The 13,558-nt window shown below is 40.1% G+C and overlaps 1 protein-coding gene across 4 annotated transcripts in view; it reads right to left on the bottom strand.

Moving 5' to 3' along the window:
• Nucleotides 1-13,558, bottom strand: part of DOCK11 (dedicator of cytokinesis 11) — a 187,708-nt gene that overhangs the window by 65,712 nt on the left and 108,438 nt on the right. For 3 of the 4 annotated variants that reach the window (XR_005386410.1, XM_038588149.1, XM_038588151.1), the window contains exons 28-35: nucleotides 13,005-13,151; nucleotides 9,756-9,839; nucleotides 8,790-8,901; nucleotides 8,227-8,265; nucleotides 6,372-6,550; nucleotides 3,056-3,172; nucleotides 1,365-1,440; nucleotides 478-587 (exon numbers count right to left, since the gene is read on the bottom strand). Coding sequence is in view for 3 of the 4 variants with exons in the window: in XM_038588149.1 (XP_038444077.1) it covers nucleotides 478-587; nucleotides 1,365-1,440; nucleotides 3,056-3,172; nucleotides 6,372-6,550; nucleotides 8,227-8,265; nucleotides 8,790-8,901; nucleotides 9,756-9,839; nucleotides 13,005-13,151 (864 nt within the window). In the remaining variant the exon portion in view is untranslated. The remainder of the gene's footprint in view (nucleotides 1-477; nucleotides 588-1,364; nucleotides 1,441-3,055; nucleotides 3,173-6,371; nucleotides 6,551-8,226; nucleotides 8,266-8,789; nucleotides 8,902-9,755; nucleotides 9,840-13,004; nucleotides 13,152-13,558) is intronic. The other variant, XM_038588150.1, reaches the window with a different exon arrangement.

Below are 13,558 nucleotides of genomic sequence, written 5' to 3'. Positions count from 1 at the left end.
GTTTCTGTCTCAAGGCACACATCTCCCAAATTTTAATGTTAGAGAACATATTCTGATTAAGTGATGATGAGACACCAAGATCATCAATTTGGAGACCTAATTTTTTTTCTCCCATGTTAACTATTCTATTACAAAAGAATGAAAGGCTGAATTAACCCTGCCATGAAGGGATTTAAATGACAAGGTGCATTAGATATTTTAAACTTGAACCTTCCCTCTCTAGAACAGGTTACAGTATGTGAGGATTAAGGGAGGTATTCAAAGTTAGAACTCTTAATGATGAATGCCTTATCCTCCACAGTTTTAAATATCCAAGTAGCAGCTGCTGTGATAGGAAGGAACCACCGCAATATCCAAGAATTATGGGATGCTTTTTACAGATCCAGAGAGGCTATAGGAGAGTAGAAAGCCTTTGAGAAGAAAGATTGTTGTAGCCCAACACATCCCTAGGGTTATCCCATATATTTAGGTTCTTACATTTTCGACAGTTCCGCTCTGATCTGGAAATCCTGTTGCTCCCTCTGGGATGAGGGAACCTCTTGAATCTTCCCTCTTAATTCCATGTCCATTTTGAAAAGCCCCATAAGCTGGAATAAAGCCAAGTCCTTGTGTTAACAACAAAAAGAATGGTCAAAAAATATTTTTAAAAGTAGGTACTGGGTTAATTTAAGTAAAGATAGATTTTAGGGGATAGATCTTGGTCAACTAAAATTTGAAGTTTCTATATAATATCAAAACACCAAAAAAAGCCTAACAATGGGTGATTTTTTTTAACCTCTTGAAATACTTTACTATGTATGAAACTACAAGAAGTTCCTTGGAAGTAATAAATGAAAGCCACACAATCTGAGAGAGAATTTTATAGATAAGGAAATTTGGACCCAGGAAATGGAAGTGTCTTATTCAAGACTGGAGACAGATAAAAGGATCAGAAACCAGTGTTTTTCTCATTAGCCTCTATTATGTCAGTATACCAAAGCTACGTTTTAAACAAGCTTAGATAAGGAAACTTAAGGAAAAAAAAAGGCTGCAAATGAGAGTAAGATTGTATTTTGTTTTAAATTTTCTTTATTTATTCATGAGAGACAGAGAGAGAGAGGCAGAGACACAGGTAGAGGGAGAAGCAGGCTCCACGCAGGGAGCCTGATGTGGGACTCGATCCCAGGACTCCAGGACCATGCCCTGGGCCGAAGGCAGGCGCTAAACCGCTGAGCCACCCAGGGATCCCCAAGAGTCAGATTTTAATTAAAGTTTAGTAGAGAACATGCTATGTATGACTTTTATTATGAAGTATTTCAAAAATGCAGAGAAAGGATGCATTTCTACATACCATGCAATGTATAATCTTTAAAGGACTTAATTACCTGTGTCTTTGTCAGTGCTCAGACTCCCTCTATTTGTAGGTGAAGTGAAGCCACATGTAAACTCATCCCTGGATGCCTGTAACACAATGTGATACCTCTGTCATTTCAACACATTTGTACACAAGGATGAGAAATTGGAATCAACAGAATGAGAGAGTACCCTAATTTTAAACAAAGCTCACTGTGAAAGTGTAAATCAGCTATCACTATTAGCATTTAGGTGACATCTCTTTAAAAACAGGGGACTAGTATACTTTGCAAGCATGACCTCTGGCCAAGTAACAGAACTCTAGATAGCTGGTAAAAGCTGCAACTGGTTGCAGCCCAATCATGGCTCAGTTCTCCTCCTTGGAACTAGGTGCAACGCTAGAAGGAGGGGTGTGACCAGAAGCCCTAGATGAATTTGAACTACAGAAAAAAGAACAGATAAGTAAAATACTTCCAAATATCACTGTCAAATGTTGTGGAGTGAGGATAAGCATGAGTAACTGTATTTGTGAAGAGAGACCAGCCTAAAGCCCAGGTAGATAATGTAGCACCCACATTGAGCTGATTTATGTAATCAGGAGCTATGGGCAATAAAGCCATCAGGGAGGCTTAAAAGCAGCTTTCCCAGGAACCCAAGGCAGGCTGATCAAATCGGATACGACATTTGATAGGGGTAATTTCCAAAGGAAGCTGTAAATGACCCAGTTTAACCTGCCACTCAACAATATGACATGGCTACTGAAAGTGTGAAAGTGATGTTGGGCCATATGGAACATGGAGTGGGAAGTAGGGCAGGACTTACTCGTCCCACTGGGCAGACTCTAAAGTGTAGAATTCTGGACACCACATTTTAATAGAGTGACTTCTAAAATGGGGCGTATCTAAGAGTGTAACCAAGATTGTCAAGGGTTTTGGAATGACAGCAGATGAAGCGGAGATGTCTGGTCTCAACAAAAATTTAGAAGGCAGTTGTATAAGGGGCATAATGCAGAGGTGGGAACAGATGTGTTCTATGTATGTCTAAGAAGGCAAAACTAGGACAAGTAGATAAGAAAACCTTTTAGGTCTAACATAGGAAGGAAAGTTTTAATTATTACAATGCCAAAAAGTGGTTTTGCCAAATGGGAGACTGATCACCCTCCAAAGTTGCTTTTAACACTAAGCTTCTAAAGGGAGAAAAAAAGCACAGATCAATTGTGCTGAGCTAAAAGCAACTTTCAAGAAGAACCAAAAGGAGGATGTCCTGCAAAAGGGAAGCAAAGGAATACAGCTTAGCCCCTGGTGCCTCACATTTTGGAAGCAAAGAATCTTCCATTCAGTTTACAAGTTGAATAAATATATTAATGGCAAATAACAACAGTAAATCTTAAAAACAAAACACTGGGTGTAAGGGATTCTTGGTGTTCTCTTGGACCTTGTTACTCAAATTGTAGTCCTTGGACCAGAATCAGGCAAAAGTGTGTTAGAAACACATGGTCTCCAACTCCACTGCAGGCCTACAGAATTAGAATCACTGTTTTAACAAAATCCCCAGGTGATTCGCATGCACAGTAGAGTTTGAGAAGCACTGCTCTAGAAAAAGTCTTAACTGTAAAAATGGAATGAAAAGTAATGATTAAGATAGAGACCATACAGCATACGATCCCAATTCTAAACAAGTCAGTAAAACGGGATAGCACCAGTGGAGACACATAACTACTTACAGAATTAGGCATGGCTGCACAAGAATACAAAGTATCTCGACCTGCTAACCGCTGGATATTTTCCAAAAGCAGTCCAACAAATGGGAGGTACAATTGTGCTATTTTGGCTTGTTGGTTCTGAAAAATAATTATCCAAAGCTTAATAGGTATATAATATGTCTACATCACAAAGTTGGCCTCATCTATCTGTTTTGAGACTCTAAGTAGGCTGATAACCACAACAAATGAGTGAAGCACGAGTCTATTTGTACTTTCAGTCTCAAAACTAGTTACCACAGAACCTTCTTGGTATTTGAATGTAGACACAATACAGAGTCAAATCACATCCCTCAGACGTTAACTACATAAAAGGCAGAAGTTCATTCTTTTAAAAATAGCACTTGACCTAGGAAGCGGATATCAGTCCCATTCTTTAACTCCAGTGAGGGTTGCATTTTCATGAGCACAGGGATTGTGTCTGTCTTGTTTTACTGCTTCAATCCCAGTGCCTGGGCAGAGAGAAGATAGTCAATACACATCAGCTGAAAGAATGAATAAACGAAAGAAGTAAAAAAGATGGTGAGTTACTGGGGCTCCTGGGTGACTCAGTCAGTTGGGCAGCCGAATCTTGGTTTCGGCTCAGATCAGGATCTTGGGGTCCTGGGACTGAGCCCCGCATTGGGCTCCACACTCAGTAGGAAGTCTGTTTCAGGATTCTCTCTCCCTCTGCCCTTCCCTTCTCTCTCCAATAAATGAATCTTTTTGAAAAATGGTGAGTTACTCTATTCCTTAAAGAAACATTTTTTTGTTTTATTTTAAAGATTGTATTTATTTATTCATGAGAGACACAGAGAGGCAGAGACATAGGCAGAGGGAGAAGCAGGCTCCCAGTGGCAAGTCCAATGTGGGACTCAACCCCAGGACCATGACCTGAGCTGAAGGCAGATGCTCAACCACTGAGCCACCCAGGCACCCTTGTTTTGTTTTGATCAAAGCAGTTAAGATAATGTGATCTTGGCCCCTCGGGTCAATTTTAAGACTTGGGAGATTGATCTATTTGTAAATAAATATATTTATTTATCTCCTGGCCACTAGTAGTCTTAATGTGGTACCTCTTATACGAAAATGTATTTATTGCTTTTCTCAGCTCTAGACATTCCTCATCCAAAATGTACATACACTCAAGTCAGCAAAAACAGTGGATGTAATGGCATAAAGGTTGCCCCCTTCACATTTCATGACTTTGGGAGGTTTGTCTGGAGACTTAGAGAAGGCCTCTAGGGCTCAACAGTCAACCTACCAAATACAGCAGATCAATAGTTATCTCATTGTTGCTTGAATTTGCATTTGTTATTCAGGCTGAACAATTTTTCATACTGTTCATTATTTCTGGGAATCTGCCCCATATCATGCTGATGTGCAGAGAGGTCTGAGAACCAACATTCGAGTCCAACTTCCCGCCCAAGGCAGGAATGGCCCTTACCTACCCCTGACAAATGGCTCCTTTTACACTTCTTCCTTAAACACTCCAGCCTTTTCCTAGGTTCCATTAGAAGGGTACTATAGCTGATTTACTCCTTCTAAGTCCTACCTGCTAAGTATAGCTCTGCCCTCTGCAACTACAAAGAGTAAGGCTACTAGCACTTTTACACAGCAACTCTTTAAATATTTAAAGACCATTAACATGAATCAGCTTAATTCATTTCTTGCAAAGCTAAATGGCCCTAATTCCTTTCCTTTATTCTTCACATGACTTTGGTTTCAAGACATTTCCCCATCGCTGTCATCCTTTTTTGGTGGTTCTCTAGGTTTAGTGTCCCACTTTGGATGTGACAGTCACTATAGTCTAGTGGCTAAGAACACAGATTTTGGATTTTATACATGTATGATTTCCAGGTCTCCTGCTACTAGTTCCTGCATTGTGAACAAGTCACTTGACCACAGTTTTCTCTTTTGTAAAATGGGGATAATAATAATGATACTTAATACAGTGTCTTACATGTAGTGAGTCCTCAATAAATTTTAGCTGCATGTAAGGGATCCCCTAGAGCTGAGTTTAAATCTACTTTAAGATAGGGGCTGGGATCCCTGGGTGGCGCAGTGGTTTGGCGCCTGCCTTTGGCCCTGGGTGCGATCTCGGAGACCCGGGATCGAGTCCCACATCAGGCTCCCTCCATGGAGCCTGCTTCTCCCTCTGCCTGTGTCTCTGACTCTCTCTGTCTATCGTGAATAAATAAATAAAATCTAAGAAAAAAAAAAAGATAGGGGCGCCTGGGTGGCTCAGTGGGTCAAGTGTCTACTTTCGGCTTGGCTCACGCAGCCCCGTGTTGGGGTCCCCGCTCGGCAGGAAACCTGCTTCTCTCTCTCCCCCTATCTGCTTGTGTTCTCTGTCAAATAAATAAATACAATCTTTAAAAAAATCATAAAATAAATCCACTCTAAGATAGAATCACATGAAGAAAACCAGCAAAATTTGTAAGTAAACAAACAAACAAACCACCAAAACTTTGGAATTAAAGAAATATGACTGGATATAGAGGGCAGGCATCTTCTGTTTATCATGGACAAATGGGAATACTGTAGAGAAAGAATACACTCTATCTCCAAGTCAGCTTTCCAAAGTGATTACAATAATAAATGATATCCTAATTTTTATTTATCTTTGAATGGAAAAACCAAGGGACAAATTATTAATTATGAAATAATATGATGTTACCTTGAGGCATTTGATTTCAGGTACATAAGTTAGGTTATTCTAAATCCACAGTTTGCAATCTACTTTTTTAAGTCCATAGGGCTTAATGTTAATAAGATCTGAATGTATATGTTAAAGGTAGAGCAAACAGTAACTACAGCTATGGCCTTCACACACACACAATGTGTAATGGATATAAAGTTTATAGCATTTGTAAATTTTTTCAGTAAGAAGAAAATCTTTGTATTATGTATTTCACATTTGGCACAGCTAACACGTCTGTAATCAATATAATTCATTTAGGGATATATATTAGAGGATATATACTGAGATATATATTTGAAAGAGTATACATGGCTATAACCATAAATGATTTTTTTAAAAAAAATCCTACTTAGCTTATGTAACAAATCATGAAGGAGGTATGTTGTTCTTTACACGATTTGAGAAACCAGTGTTTTTCTCCAATAGTTAACTGAACAGTATTTTTAGAACTGAATCATTTGATACTGAAACAAATCTCATTTATAAAAATAAGTTCATCAATGTTCCTATTATGTTCCTTACTGAACACTTTTGTCTTTAATGGAAAATCTTAGCAGAAATTGACTAATGTGATACTGATTACAAGGACATCCTTACCTTGTGCTGGTATCTAGTGTCAAATGCATGTTTTATCAAAAGATTCTTTATGACAGAAATAGCTGTATATCTGATCTCGTAATTATCCTGGAGAGCAATGGAGGTTTCCCTCAGAAGTAAACCAACCAAGAAGTGATGCTTGCAATATTCATCTGATAAACTGTATTCAAGATTTGAATCTGCAGCATAATGAAATTTAAAACCCGTTGATAAAAATAATCACAAATCACATTAACATTAAAATACTGCATTGATTATTTAGTAACATGATCATGCTAGCAAGAACTATAATTTAGTCATTAATTAATGTGAACAATTCTTTTTTCATGTAGAATGAGCATGCAAAATTTTTACAAGACAGGTGTGCTCATAATTAGGGCTGTATGATAGCCTTAATGATCATTTCAATCAGTAAGACAGTTCCTAGATTTCTTTTTCCTAGATCCTAGATTCCTTTTAACTCTTAGGAGTCTTAAGCTAGAACCCAGAATGAAAGAATACTACATTTGGCAGTGTCTTAACACGTCTTTACACTTGAAAAGATTTAGTCACAACTACAAACTGGACTGCTTCTATACAATACTTGCATTACTTATCTGTTTACACTTTTTAAGTAGGAAAAGGAAGACAAGGACAACTGAATCAATCTAATGATATTAACTACTGACTGTCTAAATGTCACATACTGGCTCCAATACATTGGGATCCAAGAACAGTAAGAAAAATGGCCTCATCTCACTCCAATTCATCAGCAGGCAAATATAGATCTTTGACTTCAGAAAATCACCACTTCGAACTATGTCTTTCACTCCCTTTTAGACCTCAGTCCGTTTTAAATCTCAGCTGCTAACAACATCCTGGTTGAGACTTGCCTTGTAACTACTCACAAGGGAAGGTAACCAAGTTTAATAATTTCTGTGGCACATTTTCACAATCTTTATTTCCTCTCCTCTATGCTTGAATTTAATTAAGCCATAAAGCTAAAGGATATATTTTCTTTTCTTTGTCTTTTTATTTTTTGCCTCTTCAACAGTTCATATAATTCTACGTATCCAGTTAGGAAGCCATAAACGCTGTGAGTAGTCATATTTCATCCTAAATCATGATGATCTGTAGATGCCGCCTTCCTTCCTCTCACTTCCACACAGCTACCAATAAAAAATAGGGAAGTATTCGAGCTACACACGCTCAGCATCTAACTGGGAAGTGATTGCGCAGGGATGCTTGGTTTCCTAAAGACTTTTTCTTCTCTTTCGCTGGCTCTGATTCAATGACTAACACCACCACTCAGCAGCTACTCCCCTGGAGACCAAGACAGCTGATTTTCTTCTGGCTCTGGGTCATTGTCTTTTGTGAATCCCGACCACTGTCCACACATGAGGGCTAGCAATGACTAACCCAGGTGGCTGGGTTAGTGGGCAGGTTCTGCAATGGCAGTAAGTTTTTTACTTCAGAGATTTGAATAAATCCCATTGGGTACTTTCATCCAGACCTCCAAAACTGCAGCCAAGCAGTCATTAGACGGGGTCAGAGAGAAGGAGACAAGCCTGGGAGAGAGGACACACACTTAAAGAACAGATACACCCTCCGGTTCCCATGCTGCCTGGAGCAGGAACTTGTTTTCAAGTGGATTCCTCTAGCAATTAATGCTAAAGCTTATCTTAAAAGGCAACAAATCATAAAAACTCCTACACCATCTCCTTGGTTGTCTGAGAATGTCAGCTTAAAGCGTCACTGTGGCTCAGGAAGATTTGGAAAGCAAACAAAGCCCCCCCCACCCCGTCCATCTTAGCCATTCATCAGATTGTTTTTAAAGACAGTTTAACTACTTTAGAGTGAACCGAGTTAAACCTACCTACTGAAGTCAAACGGTCCACAGCAAATGAAAAAAAATCTAATTAATATATGAAAAGAAAAGGGACAAATAAAAAACATAGTAACATAAGAATAGTGCTACACAACAAAGCATTCAATTAAACTAGCAATGGAGTTAACTGAAGGCATTTCATACATTTAATACATACAACGAATTACAATTCCACTCTGCCTTTATGCTTCTCTTTTGACGTTCCTTTCAGTGGAAATGCATTTCTATGGTTTGTTTGTTGTTGTTCTTTTTAACTTGGTCTCAAGTAAGAGTCCAAACACTACTACAGAAAGTAATTTTACTAGTATCTGACACCTCTGGTTAAAGCAGCCATCAGTGTAATACACCTGATTTCTCCATGCTATGAATACTATCACTGACACGATGAAACAAGTGCAGAATACTGTTAATGGACGTATCTTCCAACAGTTAATGCTTCTGAGGTTACCTTTAAACTCACGGTTTATCTAGAAGACATTACACTACACTAGCACTAGCCCCCATAAAAAAAAACCACACAACTTCGAATGATGGAAAATGCAAATACATACCTTGAACGCGCTGGAGCTTAGGTTTTGCAAATGCCATTGGTAAATTCAGAGGAATGTAATGTTCATGATTGCAAATTGTCTGCAGAAATTCAAACTTGTATTCAGCCAGAACCTAAATAGAAGGAAACAACACATGAACTCCTTTTTAGTAGGCATTTACTAATTTTAATGATTACATACAGGGCATTCATTTCCCCAACAGAAGTGTTCGGTGTTTTAAGGATACCTTGAGATGTGACCCATGCAGGGAAGAGTTAACAGAGTAGGCTCTCCTTTTAAAGAAAGCCCACTTGCAAGGTTGGTTGTTGGCTGCTTGCAAGGTTGGTTGTTGGCTGGCATTTGGGAAATTGGATTTTCAAATGCTCCCTACATGATAAGGTTGTGCCTTCTCTGCCGGCCTGCTCAGACCATTTTGTATAAACAATGTGATTTATTGTGAACATCTGCTTTCTTTTCCTTTCCCAACTCTGGAATTTTGACTGGCCTCCACTATAGGAGCGGCCCCCAGGAAAAATCCTAAACTCCTAGTTCCAAATGGGCTTCCCTGAACAGAAAGGTTGCACACAAGTGGCTGCATTGTCACTGCTGCAAGAAGGGTGTGGTCCATGTGGCCTTCACTGGAGGGAAGGAGGGCGGGCACTTGGGAAGCCCACTTGAGAACTGCCAAGGACTCCACTGGATATGTTTTTCCTTTACTGTTGCAGCTGGGTAGCCTCACTGTGTCACTGTAATGAGTTTTAGCTGTGACTAAGGCTACCGTAACCATATACGTTGAGTCCTGGGAGTCTTTCCATGTGGGTGATCTTGGGGACTCCCCAAACGCTAACCAGTATCCCCTGCTTTAAGGTACAGATATACTCAAAGTACCTAAACAAAAAGAGCAGCTCCAAATCCTCCAGAGAATACCACTCTGGGTCTCATGCTCTAATGTACAGCAGCCGCTACGGTTACATCCTTATAACTTACCTTAGGATCTTTGGGGCTGAATCCAGATATATAGTCATTTATCAAATTGAAAACAAATCCTCTGTCCATTAGTGTCAGACAGCGCTACAGAAACCAAAACAAAATGAACAGTGACACAATTCTGCAAGTCAGGCAAGCATAGCTTTTTAAAGTTGTAAAATTTGTTCCACATGAAGGGCATGACATTCTCATTTTACAGGTAATAGAATAATAGTTTTCAGAGTTTTACTGTAGGTGATCTTGAAGAAGATAGAGGGAAAGTGATTTATTGTGGGAATCGGGTTCCAGCTGTACAATTTTCATATATAGACAGATAGATGCACATACACGTATATCTGTAAATGTACTTATGTATGTAAATACACACACAAATAAATATGTATGCACATACACATATATGTAATCTATTTGGCTACTCTGTCTCATTTTGGTCAATTCTAAACGCTCAAAGTGAAGCATATGGTGGTCCATTAGCCACGAAAAGTGGGGTTTGGCAATGTCAACGTTTTAGACCCAAAAAGAAGGTTGTCTCTCTGTTCTTTGAAGTCTCAGCCTACTCAAACATGCCCCCCCCCCCGCCCCCGACGGCCCTAACCGCTGTCCTCCTCCTGGGGAAGACTCTCATTACCAGGCCACTACTCAACTACAGGAAGCCTCCTAACCAGTGCGTGCCTATCATCTCTCCATCCATCTGCTTCCAGATTCATCTGTAAGTGCAAGCCCTAATCATGTCACCTTCTTTCCCAAAAGCTTTCAACACTTCCCTATTGCCTTGAATATAATTTCAGACCCCTTCACCTGGCATTCAAGGACACTTAGAATGTCATCCCAACCTACTTTTCCCGTTTTACTGCCCAGTATAGCTCATCTGCTCATTGTCTGCTCAGGATGCACAGTGTCTTCCCACCTCTGGGTCTTGGTTCAGGCCAGGCCTAGCTAGTAATTCTAGCACTATTTCAGCCAAATCCTACCTATTCCTTGGTGTTCTGATGAAATCCCATCTTCTGTAGCCACCTTGGCCCACAAGCCCCTTGTGAAACATTCTATTCTCCACTAGCTTGTACTTTATTAGTTCCTTGTCTTTTTACCTAGGTAGGACAACAGGAAGTCCCTCTTTCTCTTTATGTCCTCCTTAGGGCCCAGACTATTCTTGTGAGATACGAGGAAGTCAATATTTGATTAACCAGCTTTTTGCATCTCATTTCTCAAGGTGATTGAGACAATGTTCTAGAGAAATACAAAGGTATGGATATGACATGGTCTTTACTCTCGTCCAATGGTAAAGACAAATAAATAACGAAAATACAGCACAGTAAGAAGTACCACAGAAGTATGTGAAGGATAGGTGAATGACAGAAAGGGTGCTCAACACGCCATGCAAAGGTGAGGGAAGAGCTGAGCCTCAAAGATGAATGGACTCTACCAGGCAGACAAGGAGATGGGACTGAGGTTCTAGTTGGTGACCCTGACTCTGCTGTCCTCACTTCTTCCATCATTCCAGCAGCAAACATCCTCCAAAATCGCTGGTCTTTCTCCATTGCATACAGATCAAAATCAAAATTCCCTAGCCTGACATTCAGGGCCTTCAATAACCTGGCACCAGATGGGCTTCCTGGCCCGACCTCCACACATCCTAAATGCTCTGCACAATGACTCTCTTTCATCCCTCAACTTCTTTTTTTTTTTTTTTAATTTTTTTTTTAAATTTATTTATGATAGTCACACACAGAGAGAGAGAGAGAGAGGCAGAGACACAGGCAGAGGGAGAAGCAGGCTCCATGCACCGGGAGCCCGACGTGGGATTCGATCCCGGGTCTCCAGGATAGCGCCCTGGGCCAAAGGCAGGCGCCAAACCGCTGCGCCACCCAGGGATCCCCATCCCTCAACTTCTGAATGCACCTGTCTCCTCCTCTTTTTGCTCACTGATCTGCTACCTGTGGCACCCTCAACTCTTATCATGGGGGAATTCCTCTTCTAGGCTCTACTCACAGTTCCAGCTCATAATCTCTCCTGCTCTGGTCTCCCTACTGGATCTTGTTTCTGCTTTCAGCAAAACAGTCAATCATATTCTATCTTGAATATGCATGAGAAATGGGATTTCAGAGATAGCTTCTCACCTCTGAATCTTCCCAGAGAAGACAGGCCAATTTTTGTTGACCTGAATAAGTAAACACTGCTCTGAAATCAACTACATTCTAGTCCCCATATGTAATAAGCTTCAAGCTTCAGCTTCATGGAAGAAACTGAGAGTTTACATTTCAAACGGTGTCATCCTTAGTTTACTTTAAAAAGATAGGTGGATGTTTGGTTTTTGATACACAAACACACATTTCTGTACTAGTGTTAAGATGTTATTTTAATTCTGGCCAAGAGAGGCTTTCTATCAGAAAGTCATACTCTGGAGTTCTGAAACCTCGTTGTGAATTTTGAATAAGAAGATAAGAGTACGTGAGACATTAAAAATGCTTGGATGAATTTTTGACCATGAGATTCTTCACATATGGTTGAGAAATGATAGAGAACCAGGAAAAGAGGCGCAGTAGTTAAGGAGCAGGAAAAGACCAAGTGCATTATGAACCCACACCCCTTCTCTGCAACAAATCAAGTATTGCTGTTACCTACTTTATAGAACAACTGTACTCTAGCATTGCCCCTTACGTACAAATAGTAACAAAACATAATGACAATAAACGTGCAGTTCCTTGTCAAGATAGGAACTTCTGGTCTCTCTCAAACAAAATCATCTCACGGGACCGAAATGAACAATGTTCCTTCACATGGATTCACAACATGGAGGCCGTGGTTATGTAAGCACACAGGCTGCTTCAGTTCCAGAGTTGCAAATTCAAAGGCCAGCAGGGGTCAGAGAAGTGACTTAAACACATAGAGTGGGGGGGGGGTACTAAGGAGTGGTGGGGACTGTGGCAACCCAGAAAGTACATGCCCCATCTAAAGGCACTCAAATTAACATATTTGAAAACACATCATGTGAAACAAGCAAAACATGCTTTCTGGCTACGCCCCCTGTGTGGGACCTCTGATTTAATTAATTAGCCATTTCAGTGGGGGGCCTAAAAAAAAATCAGACTAGGCTGTTTAACTGATGGATCGATTCAGTCAGAGGTTTCACCAGCAGGCTTACCAAGACCTAGCCGAGTCTCTAGAAAGTGGGCAATTTTTTTCTTTGGCTTTAAAGACCATGTTGGTGAAGAATAATTCCTTACCATGTTCTGGCTGCCTTTAACTCACCTTCAGGAAGCTAGCCAAACTATAATTGACATTCCGGGACTCATCGGGAATCTCGGCATAGCGAATAGTCACGTGGGGAATTATTGCAAGAAGCAATGAATGTAAGACATGATGATACGCCTCTGGAAATCTCTGGCCTCTGGGAAGCTTAAATTAAATAGGCATAGCAAAAAGTCAGAATTGCAAAAGGTCTAAATCAATTGCTGTTTTTATTTTCAAACACATTCCAGACATGAATGTGCTTTTTTTAACTGGAGTATAACTTTTCTCCCAACTTAAAAATGACATCGCTAGTTCAATGTACACTTCAGATTATTATAGGACCTCTCTGGATCTCTAAATACAACAGACTGAAATCATCAACAGACCAATTTTGGAATTATGTTCCTGAGATGTAGACACACCCCAGATTTTCATTCCATTTTTTCCCCCTGACACACAAAGAATATATCCATGCATCTCTGTTTTGGCAAACCCATTTTGTGAAACATCTGATAAAAATGGTATATATGAGGGGCTCCTGGGTGGCTCAGTCAGTTAAACATCTGCCTTGA

Source organism: Canis lupus, chromosome X (assembly GCF_011100685.1).
Source record: "Canis lupus familiaris isolate Mischka breed German Shepherd chromosome X, alternate assembly UU_Cfam_GSD_1.0, whole genome shotgun sequence".
Classification (NCBI taxonomy): Eukaryota; Metazoa; Chordata; class Mammalia; order Carnivora; family Canidae; genus Canis; species Canis lupus.
This window is presented reverse-complemented; position numbering and strand designations above follow the sequence as displayed.